This window comes from Ursus arctos, unplaced genomic scaffold (assembly GCF_023065955.2).
Source record: "Ursus arctos isolate Adak ecotype North America unplaced genomic scaffold, UrsArc2.0 scaffold_7, whole genome shotgun sequence".
In the NCBI taxonomy this organism is placed as follows: domain Eukaryota; kingdom Metazoa; phylum Chordata; class Mammalia; order Carnivora; family Ursidae; genus Ursus; species Ursus arctos.
The window spans coordinates 43,058,396-43,074,744 of NW_026623089.1; the positions used below are offsets into that span (position 1 = coordinate 43,058,396).

The 16,349-nt window shown below is 48.1% G+C and overlaps 1 protein-coding gene across 1 annotated transcript; it reads right to left on the reverse strand.

Annotated features, from left to right (window-relative positions):
• Positions 1-280: 280 nt before the first annotated feature.
• Positions 281-13,839, reverse strand: GPR15LG (G protein-coupled receptor 15 ligand). The gene is made up of 3 exons (XM_057308779.1): positions 8,507-13,839; positions 6,778-6,867; positions 281-1,212 (listed from the first exon to the last, which is right to left on the reverse strand). Exons 1-3 carry the CDS (start codon positions 8,574-8,576, stop codon positions 1,127-1,129), a joined length of 246 nt encoding a protein of 81 aa, XP_057164762.1. The 5' UTR covers positions 8,577-13,839; the 3' UTR covers positions 281-1,126.
• Positions 13,840-16,349: the final 2,510 nt, after the last annotated feature.

A 16,349-nucleotide genomic window follows, 5' to 3' on the forward strand; every position in this document is an offset into this window, starting at 1 on the left:
CCATCCATTTGTGTGAGGGAGCCTCATGTCAGCCCTCCGAATGGGTCCTGGGCTCTACATTTTACAGAAAAGGGAACTGACTCACCCAGGTCACACAGAAAATCCTGGGCAGGACTAGGATTTGAGTCCTGGTGTGTCGGACCAAGACCTTTGCTATTGTTAGGAGTCCCCACTCTACCTTCTCATAGTTAGATTTTGCTGTGATGAAGGGGTGGCCTCTAGCAGAAAGCTGTGGCTCAGGCCCCATCGCCGACTTTCTCAAACAAGGATATGCCATGCATTTTGTGTGTTTATTGATTATTTGTGTGCTTGAGGGTTCTTCCCGGCAGACTCACATCAGGAAGTTAGGAAGCGGTTCCTTCAGGGGCCATCAGATGTGGGACGGTTAGAGGCTACGTGTATCTCAGGACGGCTGTGCCTCAGCAGACTTGGTCGCTGCTCTTGGGGGCCTGTTACCCTCCACCCTAGCCGGCTTAGAAGGGTCTGGATCTGTAGCTGACACAAGTCAGAGTGGCATCTTGACTGTCAGCACTGTAGGGGCCCCGTGGGGACTGAGACCAAGTGGGCGGAGCCTGAATAACTCTGAAAGTTGGTGGCATAATTGGGACTGGCATCTGAAATTCTGGAACTTTCTTAGGGCCCTTTCTGCCCAAGGTGAAGCCCTCCAACCTCCCAGTTCACTGTCATGAGGGTTGAAAAGGGTAGTGAAACCAACTGATGCCAGTGACTGAAGGGTCTTCCTTGAAGGGTTTTTTTCTCTCCCGACTTTACATCTCTGAAGCCAACATGAACCCAGAGAAGCTAACTTACTCGTTCAAGGCCACACAGCAAGACAGGCATTCCAGATTTTTGACCTTTGTATTTATGTTGTGGTTTTCAGAAAATTCTAGTTCAGGCTTTTCTAAAAGGCAATGTGAGCACAGTCCAACGTGGCAGGAAGAAATGTTGTGTCTTTAAGAGAAGAGGCTCATGTGCATGGGTAGAAGCTTCCATGGGCCGAAGCTCTTGACATCTTTGCCATCAGCCCCAGCTTCGAGAGGAGCATCCTGGGAGAACCTGAGACTTCCGGGTGCCTCGAGCACTGGGCATGAGGGTCTTAGCTGTGTGCAGTCTTGTCTGGGGAACATTACACTTGCGGGAGAGCCCCAGGTACCACCCAAATGCGCGACTCTGGCTTGAACTTACACGGTCTGCAGAGCCTCACAGGGCGCCCTGGGAAGGAGTGACGGTGCAGGCAAGACAAGAGCCAGAGAGGCAGGCAGAGTGGGGGTGGAGAAAGGAGAGAACACAATTAAGGTTCATTTCTAGGCACAAAGAGTTTTTAAAAATCAAGGCGAGAAGCTTATCTTCTTCCTGGAGGCCCAGAAGGAACCCTTCATGGCAAACGTGACCGGCTCAGTTTATTTTAGTCCCATCAGGGAGAAATCTGATTTACCAGCAGAAAGTGGTGAGAAGGTGGCTTATGGGCTAAACTGGCTCTGTCAAGAGCACAGTCCACTAGGGGCGCCTGGGTGGCTCTGTCTGTTAGTTGTCTGCCTTGGGCTCAGGTCATGATCCCAGGGTCCTTGGATCGAGTCCCGCATCAGCGGGGCGCCTGCTGCTCCCCCTGCTTGTTCTCTCATGTGCGTGCTCTCTCTCTCTGACAAATGAACAGATAAAATTAAAAAAAAAAAAAAAAAAAGAGCACAGTCTACTAAAGTTGAGGGTCTGGAAGGCCTGTTTCTGATGGCCATGGTAGGAGGGTCCTCGCACATGTACTCGCAGGCCCTCGGACCCCTTGGGCTATCTCCTCCCAGAGAGCATGCTGCAGACAATGTGTGTCTCAAAGCCATGTTTGCATCTTGACAGACCAGTCCCACTTATGGGAGGAATAATCCACAAGAAAAATCTGCATGCATCAGACTGTTCTTTATAGTTTGGTTTTGAATACCAGAAAAAAATTTCTGGAAACAAGTTGAATGTTCTATGGTGGAGAAATAGTAATGGCATCTTATGATGGAAAACGGTTAGTGGTGATAAAACCCTGCGATTATGAAGACTAGGTAGCAACAGGAAGAAAAATGCTCATGGTGTAATGTTAATTTTAATGTGAAAAAAATGAGATACAATAAAAATAAAACATGGTTGCACAAAAAAAAAAAAAAAAACCACAAAAGAAACACGAATGAGAAGAATTACTAAATTACTGTGATGACATTATTCTTTTTTTCTCCTTGTTTCCAGATTATTATTACCTGCAAGGTGGTGTGAGAGTTGAGAACATAGAATCTGGAACCGAAGTGCTTGGATTTAAAGCCCAGCTCTACCACTTATACTTACTAGCTGGATGACCTTCCACCAGTGACTTAACCTCTCTGTGCTTTGGCTCTTCATCTGTAAAAATCGGGACGGTAATAGTATCTAACTCTTCAGATTATTGTGAGTTAGCAGATGGAAGTGCTATACAATAATTGCTGTATGACCACCTGTTATAAAAAATAAATTCAATTATCATAATTTATTCATGGCCTCATATCTTAATCATGAATCAGTGCTAGTATTGGTATGGTTTTCTTTGTATTTTTTCTTCCTATTTGAAAGTGCTTTCATCTTCCAATGTGATTGTCACAGTAATATACAGTGTAAGGTACCCTTTTCTATTAATATCGTGTTGCGAGAGCATTTTTTGTCAGTGTGCCTGATGAAGGACCATGATTTCCCGAATGCTGCTTCCACCCGCTGTCTGCCCCCCTCAGATCCCTAAGACTCACTTCTCTGGCTCCTACAATAAATACGGTGGTTGACTTATTGCAAACACAGTTGCAATTCTCCACCCTGTTTTTGCAATGTGACTTAGTAGCTTTTCCCAGCAAGATATGGGGTCTCTTTCTCTGCTCCTTCAATTTAGGCTGCCCTGGTGACTTGCTTCGGCCGGCTGAATGCAGCAGGGATAAAGGTGGGCCAGTTCTGAGGCCTCAAGAGGCCTTGGGTGCCCTCACTCACATAGGTGGAACCCTGCAGCTTCTGTGAACAAGTTTGGGCTGCTGGAGGATGAGAGACCATGTGGAAAAGGGTCCAGGTGCCCGACTGAGACCATCCCAGACTTGCAGACCACTGACCCCCAAACATGTGAGACAGCCCAGCCAAGATCCGCAGAATGGTATATCTGACCCGTGGAAGAATAAATGAGCCCAGCTAATAGTTGAAGAACTGCTCAGCTGACCTGTAGATTCATGGAAAATAAGAAATACATGTTGCTTTGGGCCACTGAAGTTGGGAGTAGTTTTGTTTTGTTTTGTTTTTTTAAGATTTTATTTATTCGAGAGAGAGAGCATGAGAGGGGGTGGGGGAAGAGGGAGAGGGAGAGGGAGACGCAGGCTCCCCACTGAGCAGGGAGCCCGGACGCAGGGTTCCATCCCAAGACCTTGAGATCATGACCTGAGCCGAAGGCAGACGCTTAACCCACTGAGCCACCCAGGAGCCCCGGGAGTGTTTTGTTTTTCAGTTATGTCTAATGAATATAATCCCAACGAGCCAGGCTACTGATAGGAGAGCCTCTGGCTGATTGGCCCACTGGACAAGATGGGTGCGGCACCCTCTTTACCTCCTCTCTTCCAGGGTCCATGGTACTGGCTCTATGTCCACCCAGGTGTCACCCAAATTCACCAAAACCCTCAAGTCATCACACTGGTGGTCCTCAGTGGGTAATCTTTGTCTCTGCAGTTTGGGCCCCTTCCCAAAGTCAAGGACAACCCCATGGTACGGGAGGAATCTCCCTGTCTCCTGTGTGGGTCAAGTAATTCAAAACAGGGAGGGTGGCATGGAGCTCTGGATCCCAGGCAGTCTGTGGGAGGGGCAGGTCTTCCACAAAGACCTCCCCAGCCTTCCCCCAGAGCTTCCAACAACCTCAGGACACCTGGATGGAAGGTGACCTGACAGAGGCCCCAGCTGGGGCCTAAACAGCTGTCATTCCGTCCCCTGCCTCACCCTGAGGCCTTCAAGCACTAACAGAGTTCACGAATTGAACACTCCATTAAAAAAAAAAAATGCTGCTATGACATGCTGTTATACAGATTGATAGACACTTTTCGAATACTTTGGAAAAGCTTTTTTTTTTTTTTTTTAGCAAACTGGTAAATGGGGGTAAACATAGCAATTGGTCATTCATTCAGCCCATTCATTTTGGGTGTTGGTTTTGTGGAACTGACCCAGCGTCCTGTGCCTGCCACTTTCTGTCATGCCCACGGGCCAGACACCGCACTTGCATTCGAAGCAAGGCTCTGGAGAGACATGGAGATGAAAGAGTCCTCACACTGGCGTATGTGTGTTGTAGCTGGTGGTGTCAGCTCGGGGACATCCTCTAGGCACACTCTGTTATTTTCTCTTTGGACAGACGGGTGTACAGACACTCTCATATGTCAGGGAACCGGAGTACAGAGGCCGAATTCCCCGAGCTTCGCGCCCTCAGCCCCTCTGCTGTTGATTACCCAGCATTGAGTAAGGCCCCGGGGTCAGGCTGGGAACATGGCAGGTGGAACCACTGAGCCTGGGCTTAGGCTTTGGTTTTTAGTGTGGAAATGGCTGACCTCCTGCTTCAGGTGCCCTGGCAGGGCTCCGACTCCCTCCACAGCAGCCGCAGGGTGTGTTTACGGGGTACTCGGTGCCAGGCTAACACCAAGCTTTCTAGTCACGACCTCAATGACTCCTTACCAGAGCCTGGCAAGTTGATTCTATGCTCATCCCCTTTCACAGGTGAGGGGACTGAGGCTTTGCAGAACCGGGTGACCTGCTCGAGAGCACACAGCTAGCAGGTGGTGGACCTGGATTCCACCCCAGATGGTGCCCTGCTTTGGGGAAAGCTGGAGGCTTGGGCATGCACATGTCTCCACGAGAGCCACAGGGAACCTGCTCTCTGTGGAAGAGGCAGTTTGCTGCGGTGGAGAGAGATGGGCAGAGCCGGGCTCCTGGCCCTGCCTCAGATGCTTTCTGAGCCTCAGTTTCCCAATCTGTAAAATGGTGCCAGTGCTTCCCTGGGGTGGTTCCAAGGATTTAAACGAGATTATATAGTAAGGACCCAATAAAAAGGTTTGTTTTGCTCTTTTTGTTTGAAGTTGTTTGCAAGTTTCTGCAATTGGATTAAAAATATATATATATTTATATATATAAAATAATTATATATATTATTAAAAATATATATATATATATGCTAAAGGAAATCCAGAGTCAACATGAAGTCACACACCTAGATTATTCTAAAGTGTTGAGTGACTAATAAAACAGCTGCCCTTGTACTGTGCATAAGGAGTTAACCCGGCTGTTTTTCCTAGGAACTCTGTGTGTGTGTGTGTGTGTGTGTGTGTGTGTGTGTACACGCACGCACACGCGTGCATGTCTGTGCACATCTTTAACTTCTTTTTACTGCCTGTGAGTGAGTCCATTCTGGGGAGGGGTTTGGGGATGAACTCACTCAGCAGGGAGGGACTCAACTTCTCTCTTCCCTAGGGCTTTGCCTTATTTATTTCATGGAAACACTCCTCTTCCTCCACCGGGCTGGGGCCTCAGTGGGGAGCAGAGCTGCAGTCAGACAGTCAGTGACTTACTCTCACCTCTCCTGGGTGGGTGCTTCACAGCTGGGTCCAATGTGTGAGAACTGGTTATTTTTATCCTGCCCCAGCTGGATGTGATGCCAGTTTGGAAGGAGGAGTTGTCAGCTTCTCCAAAGAAGTGGCCGGAGGCTAAGCTATGCTGTCTCCCTCCCACCCTCTCCTTCACACCCAAGCTCCCTGGCACAAGACTCTCAGGAGCTGACTGGGGGGCGGGTTGGAGGCTCTGACTGCGGTCATGGGCTCCCTGGGCCATGGCCCCCGAGGAGCCAGCACAGCTGGGGCCTTCTCAGACCCCTGGGAGGGGCCTTAGGCCGCACAGAGTAGGGGGCAGGAGCCCCGGATTAGTGTCAGGCCTGCTGGCTCAGGGCTCTGCTGCTTTCCCATGGGGGGCTCTGCCTGCCCCAGGCCGTGGGGCCCTCCTACCAAAGGCCAGCGGAAGTCTAGTGGTGCTAACTTCACACGGGGGCCAGGCAACTCCGATGCACCAGGAGCCCCCAGCCTAGGCCAGTGCTGGGAACTGGGGGCCTGCAGCCCCCCTTAAGCCTGTCTCCCTCAGCATCCAGTGCCCCCCCAGGGCTTGTGGGAGAGGGCAGTCTTGTTCCTCCAGGCCTCACCCTGGCATGGAGCCCAGCTCTGCACCTCCAGCCTGCCTCCTGGGACTCTCTGAACCTGTGAGTCCCACCCTCCTCCTGGTCACCCTTCCTTACATGCCAGCTCATGAGGCCAGCCCTGCCTTGGATAGTAGCTTCCTTGAATACCTCCCAATGACTCACCAGCCTCTCTGTCTTCCATGGCCCCCTCTTGCCCATCTCAGGCCCCCATGCCTGCTGCTTCCCCCGCCCCAAACCTCCTCTCCACATTCCTCCTTCCAGCTCCTTGCCTTTCCTCAGGTCTCAAATGTGGCCTCCTCTGATGCCTCCCACCCAGGGTAGGGTGTGTTCCTGGTACCATTTTCAAATTGCATTCTGTTCTTTCTTTTAACAGAAGGTATTTGGTTCAAAATGATTACTTGTTTGACTTTTTTTGAGGGGAGTCAGTTCCCCCCATTAGACCTGAAGTTCCATGAGGCCAAGATCACATCTGCTGTGGTCTCTCTGTGCCAGGCACGGCTGGGGGCTGATCCATATATACCGCCTGTCCCACGGCCTCCCCAGAACCTCTTCTTACCATCCGGACAGGGTGCAGTGCTTACCTTTCTGGGTCGTCAGGGCAGGGCTGGGAACTCGGGAACAGCAGAGCCTGCGTTTTGAGGGCTTGATAAGATGACTAGAATTTTTTCTCCCTGAGGGTGAACACAGAGGGGCAGAGATCCTTCCTTAGCATGCTTGGGGACACCACGGGGTTAGATCTGTGGAGGAATGACTTGAATGAGCCTCCACTCCCAAGTGCTGGGGTCAGGAGTATTTATTCAAGGAAACTCAGGATGGGTCAGGCTATGGAAGGGCTGGAGGGGAAAGAGTGGGCCTGGAAGTGATTTTATTTTTTTCAGAAATAACAAAGTCAGTGCGGGCAGATACTGTCTTCCTCACATTCCTGTCCAGAAAACGGCACCATCACTCAAAGTGTCATGCTCATTGACCTAGTAGTATTCTCCCTTTGGCAATCTAGAAGTGTTTTATATACACATAGGCTTTTTGCCACATGCTTAAAATAGTGCAACATTGTGAACGATTTAAATGTCTCAGCGTGAAATTCATCATAGCACATTCACTTGATGGCAAGTTATACCCCAAAATATTAGTTAAATAACACACGTTGGAGCCTGTGCCAGAGGCTTCTAAATGGATTGGAAACTTCATGGGGAAAGATATTGATCTTCAGTGAGCTGTCATTAAGGTAACGGTGGCAACCTCTCCCATGCCCCCAAATTAGAGGCCTGATAGATTGCACTGCTTTGGACTGTGTTGATGAGGAACTCTAATCCCTGTTTTCCATATTACATATGCAGCAACGTTCATGGCAGAAACTTTAGAAAACAAATGCTTCCTATAATCCTACTGCTCAGAGATGATTGCTATTGGCATTTTGGTGTAAATGCTTCCAGAATAATTTCAGCCATAAGTATTTTTGGTGATTATAATAATACAGTGATAAACAAAGGGGTACAACGTGGAACATATAGAGATATATTAATTTTATAAAATGCTCGCCCCGATATTAAAAAGAAATAAAATGTTGAACATGGTTATTCTTGAGTCATGAAGGTATGGGTGTTTTTCGCCCCATCTATATGTCTACATCCCCAACTCCAATAAATGTTAAACCACCGTAATGGCTAAAATAATAATAATAATAATAATAATAAGATAGGCAATGCCTAGATGGGTAGGCAAGAGAAAAAGCTCAAAATAGCTACTTGAAACAATAAAGGCAGGAGAGCTAAATATTCATATCCATGGGGGTGCAAGGAACATGTCCCCCACTTGCAAACACACACAAGCGTGTCTCCCCGCCCAGCACACACACATGCTCATCCGGTCTGCTGGGTCCGCTGCACGTGGTTGCCGTGCGCGAGATCTGAGGAAGTTCAGACTCATCCACTACTTCATTCATTAATTCAGTCACTCAACGCAAAGTTGCTGTCCTGCAAGCACGACACACGTACCCCAGAGTGCCTTCAGCATTTCTAGCTCGGTAGGATTCAGGTGCAAGAATCAACCTTGCACAGAGGCTGTGTGCTTCCACGGTCCTCACATCACTTTCTACATAGCTTGTGTGTGTCTTTGGGGAATCTGGGGCTGTGGATGTAGATTGGGGGGGTGCTGCCACTCTGGATAGAGGTGCTAGATTTAGGAGTCACAGCCTGTCTTCCCGGGCCCGGGACTGCCTTCTGGGGGGGCCTGTCCTCGGACATTTCCTAGTTCCAACCTTCCCAGGCCCTGCATTCTGCTCAGGAGCCACACCCCGGGAGATGGCCCTACCTTCCACAGAGAAGACGGAGAAGCAGAGGAGCAAGATGCAGAGAAGGCTGGAGATGACTAGAAGCCTCATGGTGGGGTGGCTGGAATCGCACGTCCTGGGGAGACAGCTGTGCCGCGAAGGTCCTCCTGGAGCCACCTCAGACGTTTATAGGGTGATACAGGAAGGTGTTTCCCGATGGGCAGGGCACCAGCAGCCTTGGAATTCTCAAAAAGGGTAGAGTCAGCCGCTCCCAGGAGGAAAAAACCAGCTTTTCGAGAAGGTTAGAGTATTTAGTGAACTGTAACACACACAGCTATAAATGCCCGGCCCTGGGATCTCTCAGCACTGGCCTCAGTGGTCAGAGTAGGAAACTCCCACCAGGGAAGGGCCACTTCCCGGTGTTGAACGTTAACTTTTAGTGTCAGTAATAATTCCATCAAACACAGATCTTCCTGCTCATTCCTAAGATGTGGCAGGGAGGGCCATAAAACCCTTTGCAAAGCCTCAGGGAAGAGTCTCAAGCCGTCTGTGAAACGTAGGGAGCAGAGAGCCTGGAATCAGATGACCTGGGTTCGAGTTCTTGCTTTGTCATCTAACAGCAGTGTGACCTCAAGCTTGCCATTAAATGCCTCTGAGTCTGCTACCCGTCTGTGAGATGGACACAAGCCCGAATGACGGCGCATGTGTGAGGGGCCGTGTGTGACACGTGGACACTGACAGAGCTGTTAAGGAGGTGGGCGCAGCTGGACCCAGACAGATGTTTAGGATGACATGAGAAGGCGCTTCAGGTACAGCGGCAGCCTGAGCAAATGTGCGGAGGAAGAAAACGTCTTACACCAGTGGGCATAGGGAAGAGTCCGCCATCGTCACTTATTCACTGGACATACGCTGGGCTAGGCCATGCACTAGACCCCAGGGACATGGAAGGCACTGTGCCTGGCCTCGGAGCTTCTGTTGGTGGAGGCAGCTGTGCAAATACACAGAATTTGTGTTTGCCCTTGTGGCATCATGTCCATCTGTCCTTTGCCCTAATGAGCTAACCAACCCGCTTCCAAGTGCACACGGGAAGATGCCGGTATCTGGTTCCACTCCCCGGGATCCTGCTGCTTCCCGGCAGCCAATGCAGACGTTCCCTGCTGCCCGAGACTGGCCAACGGGGCGCTTCACTGGCCCTCCTCTCTGGCTAGAGATTAGAGACACAATTTAAACCACATGCTTGGATAGCTTGGTGAGCAAATCAATAGTTGGGGATGTTTTTTGAAAGTCAGCGTATATGCATTTTCGAAAACTTTAAAAGCAATCCACACAAAGAAACTGGTTGGGTCACTGGGCTTAAGGACCATATGTCATATCATGTGAGTCACCTGCCCAGCCCCTGCCTGATTCCCTTTTCAAGCTGTGTTCTGAATCCTGATGGCTGGGCTGAGCAGGCAGTGGCCACGGCGGAGGGTGTGGTCGGGAAGGCCCTGGGGGGCCCACCAGGGACAGCTCCGGAGCTGGTGCCTAGGAGAGACTTCCGAGCAGCCACTGTTGCAAAGAGGGCTGGGAAGAGGGTGGGCCTGGTCCTGAGGCTGCATTTGCCAGCCGGCACCCTGTTCTTACTTAGATTGCACATTACAGGTCCCTAAATTCCACAGAGTTTTCCAAAGATGTTTCTTGAAATTAGAATTGCATGCATGGTCCACATGAAGGACTATTACCACTATTTTATTTACTCATTTATTTTTATGTGAGGTCATTTGGGGAGCCACCACCAGGTTCTCCACGCAACAGCATACCTTTGGCTGCCACCCAACTGTGATCTGTTGTTGTAACAGGTACCTTTTGCTTTTTGCTTTTGGCAAACTATCATCAGAGGAGAAAAGAGCAACCTCCTGCCAAAGGGGGCAGGGATTAGGCCAAATCTTAAAGCTGAATGCCAATTGCTTAGCAACAGTGCAGAAATGAGACTCTCAGGCTAGTAAAGAGGGAGATGTGTCTGGATCCACTGGACTTGGGTAATTTTCCCAGGCCCCTCAGCCCCGCCGCGTGGAGCCAGAAACAGATGTTAAGCTCTCAGCACAGCTTTTATGTCACCACAGATCACAGTTAAGGGCCAGAAGAGCCAGCTATCTCCAGGGCTCCGTTACTTATCCACTCACACATACAAGTCACAGATTTGCAGGTGTCCTGGGACCAATCTGTTTAAACGGGAAGAATAGACTCCGATGTCAGAATTCCACCCTGCTTTGTAGGTGCTCAGGAAAACGTCTGAAACCATCTCGCCCCCGCTCGTTTAAATACACAGGGTATAAAGTGTCAGTTCACCCAGCTCCTCCTCCCCCTTACCCAGAGACAATCACTGTTCACAAATTTTCACCTGCTTTTTTAACATTTCAAAGATAGCTATCAACTTCCTACTTTAAAAAAGGAAGGAACACCTTTGGCTCTTTAGAATATTTGAAATCTCATGTTGAGTTGAGAGAGGTGAAAATGAGAAGCATCTTAACAGGAACACCTTAAGCATATGCGGTTTGGGTATAAAAATAATAAGATTGGAGGCTTTGAATAATTTCTGAAGGTGATTTTGAACACTTGGAAGCCTTCCTGAGAAGACTCCAGAGACATATCTAACACGCAGGGGAATTTACAAGGAAGAAAAAATTTCAAGTCAAATTCGTGACTTGACTATTTTCTATAGTCAATTAGGAAAATGCCTGAAGCGTCCCCACCCTTTACAGGTAGAACATTTTTGGCCGGAGTCCCCACACTTTACTCCACCTGTGTGACACTTTTCTTCCAAAGATGTTTTATGAACCTTGTTGATCAGAAATGACTCTCCCTCCTTTATTTGCTTAGCAAACTGCAATCAGTTTATAATAGAAGGAGGGGCCAGGCGCGGGAGTGATCCATCAGTTGTCTTCTTTAATCCCCCACCCTCCAACCTCAGGGATGATGGCATGGAATTTCCAGTGTGCAGCAAGGGAAAGTGAGGTTTTCTTTCACCTCCCAAGAGGACTTGCGGTAACTTCTCATCTGAACCAGGTCTGCCTGACTCCAAAGCTGAGGTTCTTTTCTAACGTTGCTTCCATAAGAGCTCACAAGCAGCTGAGAGAGCCACGTTGATATTTAGCTTACATGCCCCCCCCCCAACTGTACAATAAACCGACAGCTTCCTCTATGTTTTACAGTGAATCCGAACTTCCTCATAAGCTCCAGCCACCTGGGTCTTGCCTGCCTCCTGCTATTGGAATAAGGCTGTTAAATCCAGGGTCTGTCCCTTCTACCCCTGCCGTCACTGGTCCCCTGGCTTCTCACAGATGTTGTGCGTCCTCCAACTGTCCCCTCCCCTCTGCTGTGGGCTGTCTATCCCTGGCCATGGCGGTGGGCTCCCCTGCCTCACCATGGTGGCCAACAGCAGGCCCGGGCTCCTCCATGGAACTCATGCTGGCAGGTCACCTTTTCCACACCACCAAGGTACCTGGGGAGATGAGCAGGCACTGCCTTTTTTTACCCTGTGGCCACTCCTGTTGGTACTGGGACACTTGTGAAGCCACCATCTGATGGGAGTACTCCCTTGGCTGTTTCCTGTCTCTCTCTGTGAATCTGCAGCTCCGAGCCCTTTGCTCCCATTACCTCACACCTACCCCGTGGTTTCAGCCTGGAGTAGGGGACCCAGGACCCCTCTCTGCAATTTCTGTCTTCCTACCTCCCCTACACTCTAGAGCCACAGGATCCAGGCTCTCGTCAGAGTTCTGCCACATTTTAGCTGGTGTGATCCTGGACAAATTGCTCAACTGTTTTTTAGTTTTTCTGTTTCTTTGTAAAAAGAGTAGCTGAAGCTGGAGAGAAACATCCTTTTGATGAGACGGTAATGCTGAAGTGTTGTGCTATATGAAAACAATTGTTAGATTAGGTGGCCCATTGCCAGAAGAGGGGTGCATAGCTTTCCTTCCCTTTGTCAACAGCATCCCGTCTCCAAAAAATACCTTCCACTTGTGTTCAAGGATGTATGATGCTTCTTTAATGCAGAACAACAGTTGTCTTTTGTTGCCACATTTCACAGCAAATTTTTAAAAAGCACACTGAAATTCGGGTCTAAATGACTAACAGCAGGCCCATTTATAAATGTGAAGTTTGACCAAGAGGGTAAGGGCCAGGAGAGCAATTGCCAGAGACTTGGGCAGCGGGGGCAAAGAGGAATGCCAAGGTTGGTCACTTTTGCCAGCGCTTAGAGCTGGGGAACCGCAGGTAGAGTTGGACGGGCCCTGTTTGCCAGCGTCTGTTCTGTGCTTTGCAGGTTTGGCAACAGGCTTCCCGGAAGAGAAGTGTCACCTTTCCAGATTCTCACCCCACATCCAGGTGGATGAGCGAGGTGCAGCTGGAGCTCTGCATCCTGGGGTAAACTTCAATCCTGTTGTTGCAGACACAGCATGGGCAGGGCTACGGGGACCTTGAAGGCTATGGGTCTGGTTCGTCTGAGAAGAGATGTGCCAAAGGCCACAGCATGGAGAGATGTTCTTTCTGGGTCTTTCCACTTCCTAAAGTTCCTAAAACCTCGATAGCTTCTTTTAAAGTGTTCCAATGTACTTTTTCTCCATATGTACTTTCCGTTTTAAAAAAATTGCTTAGGGGCAACTGTAATATATTGACAAAGATACAGAACACCCCAGTTTCCTACCAAATGCCTGTTTTTTCTGCTGCTCAGAATTAACAGTGAAAATCTTATCATTTCCAACTTCTCTGTAAATGACTCCTCTACTGAAATCAGTAGTGAGCAGTCTCCATCTTTTCTGAGGCACCCAGTACGGTAAGGGAGACAATTTGTGAGCACACACACAGAGTCACAAACACGTTTGGTTGGCAAGCAGAGAAGGCTGGGTCCCCAGCAAAGTAGGGCAGGATACCTCCCATGCTGCTGGATTCGGGGGCCGCCCAAGCATCCCCCTTCCCACAGAAGCGAGGAGCCCCCTCCAGCCATCAGCCCTCTGTGCTGGGGTATGTGGACACGACATTCCTGTGGGCACTCACACGACTGCCCCCTTTCTCTTAACTCCTGTAGCAATTAGTCTGGAAAATGCTTTTGTAGTTTCCAGAAAATGACTTCACAATTACCTTGGGTCATTAGTTGCTATTTCTCACATTTTAACTACATGGTACCTAATAGAGGGCTCAATAAACATTTGTTGACTTGATCTCTTAAAAAGAGTGACTTGTGGGGCGCCTGGGTGGCACAGCGGTTAAGCGTCTGCCTTCGGCTCAGGGCGTGATCCTGGCATTATGGGATGGAGCCCCCATTAGGCTCCTCCGCTATGAGCCTGCTTCTTCCTCTCCCACTCCCCCCGCTTGTGTTCCCTCTCTCGCTGCCTGTCTCTATCTCTGTCGAATAAATAAATAAAATCTTAAAAAAAAAAAAAAAAAGAGTGACTTGTGTTTGGGCCCTAAATTCCCCACCTGCAGTTAAGGGCTCCTGCCTTCAGCAGCCACTGCTCAAAGGTCAGCAGGGCTAGCAGCTTTTGCTATCAGATCCCTACTGGCTACGCACTGCCTCTGTCCATCAGATGCTATTCTATAGACTTTCAAGCCCGGCTATGAGGTCAGGAAGAAAGTTTCTCATTCATCCTTGTTTCTCCCCACAGTTGGTGCTGAGTTAATTCCTTCAGAGTAGCAAATTGAACAAACCTATCAAATCTCTTATCTCCTTATGAACAGCCAGATCACATCAAACCACTAATGCTTTCTCTCTCAACTTCCACTGATCCTCCTGTTGGGAATTGTTCTGCATTGCTGGGAAATCAGTCCATTCAATCAGCATGACGCACATAACTGGGTGGGGATAGGTTTGCTTTGTTTTGTAGAAGATTCCCTATGAATCATCAGTAAAAGTTGCTACAATTAGGGCACCTGGGTGGCTCAGTCCATTGGGCATCTGCCTTGGATCAGGTCATGATCCCAGCATCCTGGATTGAGTCCCACATCAGGTTCCCTGCTCCATGGGGAGTCTGCTTCTCCCTCTGCCCCTCTTCCCACTCATTCTCCCAATCTCTCAAGTAAATAAATAAAATCTTTAAAAAAAAAAGTTGCTACAATTATGGAAAGATAATCCTTCAGATACCTGTTCTTATGAACTATTAGAAATGGAAAAACCAACCACTGGAAAATAACAATTTTTAAATTCTTAAATGTCACTTATTTTAAGATAATTTAGTTTTGCAAAAAAACCCTAGTTTTAGTATCTGAAGAATAAATGGTAATCATTAAATTAAACACATATTAAAATTAAACACCCATGAAATTAAACACACATTTCAGAAATGAAGTGTGAAAAATATAGCATCTTGGAATTGAGGTGACATGACTAATGAGCAAATAAAATTAAGAAATATAACACCTTTCCTATGAAACCATCATATGAACCTTGTGTCACCTAGCTCTGTGATGCTATGTAAAACCACTCTGGGGCACATAGGTGAGCAGCCCAGGTGGTCCAAGCACAAGGCAAGCTAGCACGATGGTGGCTAGCTGACACGTACAGGTCATCAGGCAACTTTTACAAAGTGCTCATGGAAAGCAGGTCTTATTTTAAAAAATTGTTCAACTTCTGTGCTTATTTGTGACCATGAATGTCGATTTTGTCCTGCTAGAAAATCTCAATTCTCTATTTCTAGATCCAGTGATGTTGCAATACCCCCCACCAACTATGAGACTGGCCCCTTAGGAGGATAGCAAGCTATGAGTGAGGCAGAATGAAATGCTAAGGCAGACCAGAAAAGACTGTGCAGCCCTCATGCTAACTGGCCGAAATGCTCCATATAATCCCTTCTCCTCCATCAGAACTCTAATTAATTTCACCTTTGCTTCTGGCATAATATGCTTCTTTTGCAGTTTTCAAGTGTCAGTACTGGAGGAACTTTCTACGGCTTCCTGAAAGGCTTCTTTACAAAAGGCCAAGTCTTCAAGGTCATAGCTTCATCTTTTCCTGAAAAATGGCTTCCATTTTGACTGCTAGCTAAATTGAGTACATTTAGGGAGGACTCCATCTTACTGATTACACTGACCCTAAAAAAATCCTTTGATTCGTAGCTCCAGGTGACCTCAGCAATTGAGGAAAGGAGCTTCTGGTACTATACATAAGAAATAGGATCCAGGGAAGTAAAACATGATTACCATTTATTCTTCAGATACCAAGGTCAACCCCCCCCCCTTTTAAAAATATTTTACTTGAGAGAGAGAGAGTGAGGGAGAGCACAGAGTGAGGTGAGGGGCAGGAGGAGACTTCCCACCGAGCAGCGAGTCGGATGTGGGGCTGGACCCAAGGACTCTGGGATCATGACTTGAGCCAAAGGCAGGCGCTTACCTGACTGAGCCACCAGGCGCCCCTTTTGATAAACACTAAAATTCTAATGCTCTAAGTATTTTTAGCAAAATCTCAACCTATTTAATTTGTACAGTGCTTTTGATTCTCTAATAGGATTTCAGCCTGGTGGCATCAGTTGAACTTTCCACGCGTAACTGGCTAAGACATTCAACTCTACCCCTTCTTCCCAGCCATATGACCTTGTGCAAATATTGAACTTGTGGGCTTCACCTTAGTCCTCGGCAAAATGGGGATTACAAGTACCTAGCTCAAACTAATGTTATGATTTATGCAAAGGACTTAGCACACAATATGCAAATAGTTCAATCATCTGCAGTTAACAGGGTATCTGGATCCCCCTACCATACTGGAATGACACAAATCTCTGGTGTTGTTCAGTTTCAAGAACTTTGAACATGACACACACCCTCTATCCAGATGAATAATTTTAAGGGAAACGTGCCTTTCTTCTCACATCCTAACATTTTTTTTATTTAAAGATTTTATTAGAGAGACAGTGAGAGGGA